The following is a 5,405-nucleotide window of genomic DNA, read 5'->3' on the forward strand; positions in this document are numbered from 1 at the left end:
TATAACTAATTGCCCAGAAAATATAACTAATGGTCGTCGACTTTTATAAGAATTTGTGATTGACAATATAATGTTAATGCAGTTCACTTCAGTTAAGTGAAGTTCCGTTTGCTCGGCGTAGTTCAATTCAGTTAAACGCAGATCAATCAGCGAAAATGAGTTCAAAATAACATAGCGTAGTTCTTTTAACATTTCCCGCCCTTTTTTCTATAAATGGCCTCATATTTCCTTCATTTGCATTTCCCTAGTTTCTCAAATCTGTTTCAAGAATCATCGTTCAATCCGGAACAATCCTTTCACACAAACATCCAAACAACTTGAAATACAAAAGGGAGACAGAGATAGAAAGAATGACAAAACCAGATTTCCTCCGTCGTTTCTTCCTCGGTTGCTTCACCATAACCCCCACCACACCGAACACCACCACGACAACCACCCTCCCAACAACAACCAAGAAACGGCTCAGCACTTCGCTGAGAGACGACATAATCATCCCTAATTCTCCCTCATGCTCTTCCTCAGCGTCCAACAGCAACAGCGACGACAACATCAGCGTGATCTCCCACCAATTCGCCCAACCACGCGCTTCCAAATCTATGGTGATCTGCACCTTCTTTGGCCGCCGAGGCGCGTCCCACGTCTGGTTCTGCGTCCAAATTAACCGTGTCTCTCCAAAACCATCCCTCCTCCTCGAACTTTCTCTCTCCACCCGAGACCTCGTCAAGGAGATGCAATGTGGTCTTCTTCGTATCGCCTTGGAGAGCAAGAATAATTTCGAGTTCAGTTCTTGCCCACTTCACTTGGTTCCTCTTTGGACTATGTTTTGTAACGGTCGACGGGTCGGCTTCGCTACCTGTCGAAAGGCTAATCTGGAGACCCGAAACATGTTAAAGAAGATGCAAAATATTACCATGGGAGCCGGAGTAATTGCTGCTCCGGCCGCGAGGGAGAAAGAAGAAGAAGAAACAAGGCCAGATTTAATGTATATGAGGGCCAATTATGAATGGGTTATTGGGGGTGCTGATTCTGAGTCCTTCCATTTGATTAGTCCCAATGAATGCCCTGGTCAGGAGCTTAGTGTGTTCTTGCTCAGGTCTTTCTGAATCACTAATTCATTAATCTTTGGGCTATTTTCATTCTTTAAGGAAATCGAGATTATCAACATCATAATGGAATCAATTAATTGGCCTTTATGTGATCAATTCTTTATGGGATCACAAAGTTTATAGGTTTTCTGTTTCGACATCATAATTGGGATCAATTAATTCATTTTCCTTCTACATGGTTTCATAGAGAGAAAGGCGCGTGAAAACTTTGCGTTTTCTGGGTTTCGAGACAGCTAACTTTATGGGGTTTTGGGTTTATGTTTGTAATTTTTGTTACTTTCCTCTTTTAATGGCGGAAATGGGAATGTATTTGGGATTACTGTGATGGGTACGGTACAATATAGGCAGTTTTTATTTTGATGTAATTAATTTTTGTATAATATAATCATCTTCATTGTTTTTTTTATGATAAAGTCAGCTTTTTTTACTATTCAATTTTTATATGATATAATTAGTTTTTTCCAGTTATGATTAGTTTTTGTATGATATAATTAGTTTGGATTTATAAGAAATTATTGTGATATAATGTTACTGTAAAGAAAATAATTCTGATATGTGGGCATAAGAGATTTCTGCTGTGATTGCTGCAATTGAAAGTTGTAATACAATGCAGAAGGTGCATGAAGAAATCGGAGCTGATGCATGCATTGTTTTCAATGAGTTTAAAAAGATTGTTTGATTTTGGTTTGTGGTTATAATTAGTGGTAATAGTAAGAAAATTTAGTGTAAATTTGTAAAAAAAGTTCTCATGTTAATGAACATAGAAATGAAACTTTATCTTCAGAAGTGGTAATGGATGGTAATGACATTTCACGAAGAAAATTGATATCTTGGGATGAATTAGCATTACCACATGTAATGAAATTATAGTACACATTTAAACTATAATGCATGACAAGTCCCACTATCAGGGACGGATCTAGCGTGGGTTCAGGGTTCAACTGAACCCACGAAGATCTGTGAAAAAACTGGACGAAATAGGCAAAAGAAACAAAAGTTTATAACAAAATAATAATGGCGCATCCATTTAGTTCAGTTAGATGTGTGTTGGCTCATTGGTTGACAAGCTGCGTTTGGTTTTTTGACCCCAATGTGATGTGGGTTCGAGTCCCAAAGATATCATTTTTTCATTTTCTTTTTGGTTTTTTTTGCCAACTCCTCGTGTAGACTGTAATAGTTCATCTTCTTTTTTTTTTTGTTTACTTTCTTTGTTCTTTAAGATTTTTCTCTTGTTCTTTTGTTTTCTTCTCATTTTATGTTTTTTAATCTCATTTTCCTTTTTGTTTATTTTCTTTTTAAAATGTTTCATTCCTCTACCTATTAAATTTAGATTATTTTCTTCTAATTTTGTATTTTGCAAATAGTTGATGTATCTTGTATAGTTGTGAACTGTAGGGAAGTGCTGCCGGATTTTTCTTAAGATTGAAAATCAAATGTTCATTCACTAGTAAGATGAGAAACTCAATGATGGGTTAGGTTAGAGTGATAAGGACCCAAATGGTCATGACTGTATTTGATAAACCACTTTGAATGATGTGATCGATTGTATTCTTGTTTGGTGTCTCTAGTGTATGAATATGGATCGAAACTGGATGTTTGGTAATCGAATTTCGGCGACATTTCTACAAGGGGTTAATGAATTTATTAGAGTTGCGTTAGAACATCAATCGCAGAATGGGTCAAAGTTAGTCTTGTGTCCGTGTTGTGATTGCAATAACTCAAGGGGGTATCATGATATGGATCAAATTAAAGATCATTTGATTCGTCGTGGGTTTAAGAGTAACTATACTAGGTGGACATGGCATGGAGATTTTATGATATGGGTATGAGCTCCACTAGCTTGTGTGATGATTTGCATGTTGATGAGGTTGAGGTTGAGGTTGAGATTGAAGGAGATGCTGATGATGAGAATGATAGGGTAGATGATGAAAATGATATGGTAGATGATGAAAATGATAGAGTAGATGAGATGTTGCACAATTTGGAGGATGAAGGAACCGATTGTCCGCATATGTATGATAGTATTTAAGTGCAGCGAAAAAACCTATGTATCCGGGTTGTAAGAATTTCACTAACCTTTCTGGCACCCTCACATTGTTCAATATGAAATCGAAGCATAGTTGGACAGATAAAAGTCTAAGTGAGTTGTTCACTTTTTTACAAGAATTGCTACCTAAGGGAATGAAATGCCCAACTCTACTACGAGGCAAAGAAATTGTTGTGTCCATTAGGTATGGAATATGAGAAGATACATGCATGTCAAAATGATATGTGTTGTATCGAAACGAGTACCAGAATTTGTGTGAGTGTCCTAGGTGTGGAAAGTCTCGATACAAGGTAAAAGAGAATAATGATGAGGGGATGAGAAAGAAAGAAACTCCGACGAAGGTTCTTTGGTATCTTCCAATCATTCCGCGATTTAGGCGTTTATTTTCGGATGAAAAAATGCTAATTATTAAGATGGCATGCGGACGAGAGGAAAAAAGATGGATGCTTAGACATCCGGCCGATTCTCCGCAATGGAGAAATATCGACCGAAAGTTTCCCGATTTTGGTAAAGAACCTCGAAATCTTAGGCTTGGACTTTGTACAGATGGGATGAACCCATTTGGCACACTAGGTACCCAACATAGCACTTGGCCGGTTCTACTGACAATTTATAATCTCCCTCCTGGTTATGTATGAAGCGTAAATTTATTATGCTATCGCTTCTTATTTCGGGTCCTAAGCAACCCGGAAACGAACATAGATGTGTATCTTGACCCTCCTTCAAGATCTGAAATTGTTGTGGGATGAAGGTGTTTCCATGTTCGATGCGTATGCAAAACTGACTTCACATTGCGTGCCATGATATTTTGCACGATTAATGATTTCCCGGCTTATGGGAATTTGTCAGGGTATACGGTTAAAGGAGCAAAGGCATGCCCTATTTGTGATGAGGATATGATTGACAAGCGGTTACATCATTGTGGGAAGAATGTGTGGATTATCGTACATGGCTTCCTTTAGATCATCCATTCCGTAGAAGAAAAATTGTTCAACGGAAAAGTGGAGATGAGAGAAGCCCTGTACCTTACGTGGAAAAGAGGTTTCTAATAGGGTAAAGGATATTGAAACAATTTTTGGCAAGCCCTTCAAAAGTGTCTCAAAGAACTTATACAAGAAAAGATCTAAGTTTTGGGACCTTCCGTATTGGGAATGTTTGGAAGTCAGACATTGTCTTGATTTAATGCACATTGAGAAAAATGTTTGTGATGCCATTGTCGGAACATTGTTGAATATGCCCGGGAAGACAAAGGATGGAGTTAAAGCTAGGAAAGACATGGCTGAAATGGGAAACCAGAACTAGCACCTCAGGAGCGGGGACAAGCTATTATCTTCCACCAGCTTGCTACACTTTGTCTAAGGAGAAAACCAGTTTTTGTGAGTCCCTGCATAGGTTAAAGGTTCCTGCTGGATACTCGTCAAATTTCCGAAACCTTGTTTCACTGAAGGACTTGAAACTTGTTGGTTTGAAATCTCATGATTGTCATATCTTGATGCAGACATTATTACCTGTTGCAATACGAGGAATTTTGCCTTCCCAAGTAAGATATACAATCACAAATTGTGTTTCTTCTTCAGAACTATCTCTACAAGGTGATTGATCCTAACACTCTAGATAACTTGCAAGCCGATTTAATAGAGACGATGTGTCAATTTGAAATGTACTTCCCACCATCTTTTTTGACATCATGCCTCCTTTGATATTTCATCTTGTCCGAGAAATTAAACTTTGTGGGCCCGTTTGTATGAGGTATATGTGGCCTTTTGAAAGACATATGGGTACTCTTAAAGTGATGAATCCAGCTAGACCAGAAGCAAGTGTTGTCCAAAGAACAGTTGCTGAGGAAGTATCTGAATATGAAGTCAATATTTAGCACGTGCACAAGTAATCGGTTTGCCAAAATATAGACATGAAGGAAGGCTTGAAGGTTGTGGTACCATTGGGAGAAAAAGATTGTGTCTTGATTGGGAGTTAAAAAGAAAAGCAGAGTTGATTGTGCTAGAAAATCTGAAACAAGTTCATCCTTACTTAGATGAGCACATGACTGTGCTTAGTGTTCAGTATCCATTGTAAATGAACGTGACTTGATGATTGAGCATAATCGGGCATTCGTTGATTGGTTTAAAGAACGAGTTATGGACCAATTATCTCACACTCCCAACGATGTATCGGATACGTTGAAATGGTTAGCATATGGGTCAAAGACGCAAGTTCTTTCCTATGAGAGGTATGACATCAACGGTTATGCATTA

General features: G+C 38.1%; 1 protein-coding gene across 1 annotated transcript; it reads left to right on the plus strand.

The window, feature by feature from the left end:
- The first annotated feature begins 212 nt into the window (after nt 1-212).
- On the plus strand, nt 213-1,626 carry LOC104893618 (protein MIZU-KUSSEI 1). The gene has a single exon (XM_010679747.3). It carries the CDS (start codon nt 351-353, stop codon nt 1,101-1,103), a length of 753 nt encoding a protein of 250 aa, XP_010678049.1. The 5' UTR covers nt 213-350; the 3' UTR covers nt 1,104-1,626.
- Nucleotides 1,627-5,405: the final 3,779 nt, after the last annotated feature.

The sequence above is a fragment of the Beta vulgaris genome, chromosome 5, assembly GCF_026745355.1.
Source record: "Beta vulgaris subsp. vulgaris cultivar EL10 chromosome 5, EL10.2, whole genome shotgun sequence".
Lineage (NCBI taxonomy): Eukaryota > Viridiplantae > Streptophyta > Magnoliopsida > Caryophyllales > Amaranthaceae > Beta > Beta vulgaris.

Excerpts from the sequence above, each read along its gene's own strand:
- LOC104893618 (XM_010679747.3), top strand. The coding sequence starts at position 351 with ATGACAAAACCAGATTTCCTCCGTCGTTTCTTCCTCGGTTGCTTCACC.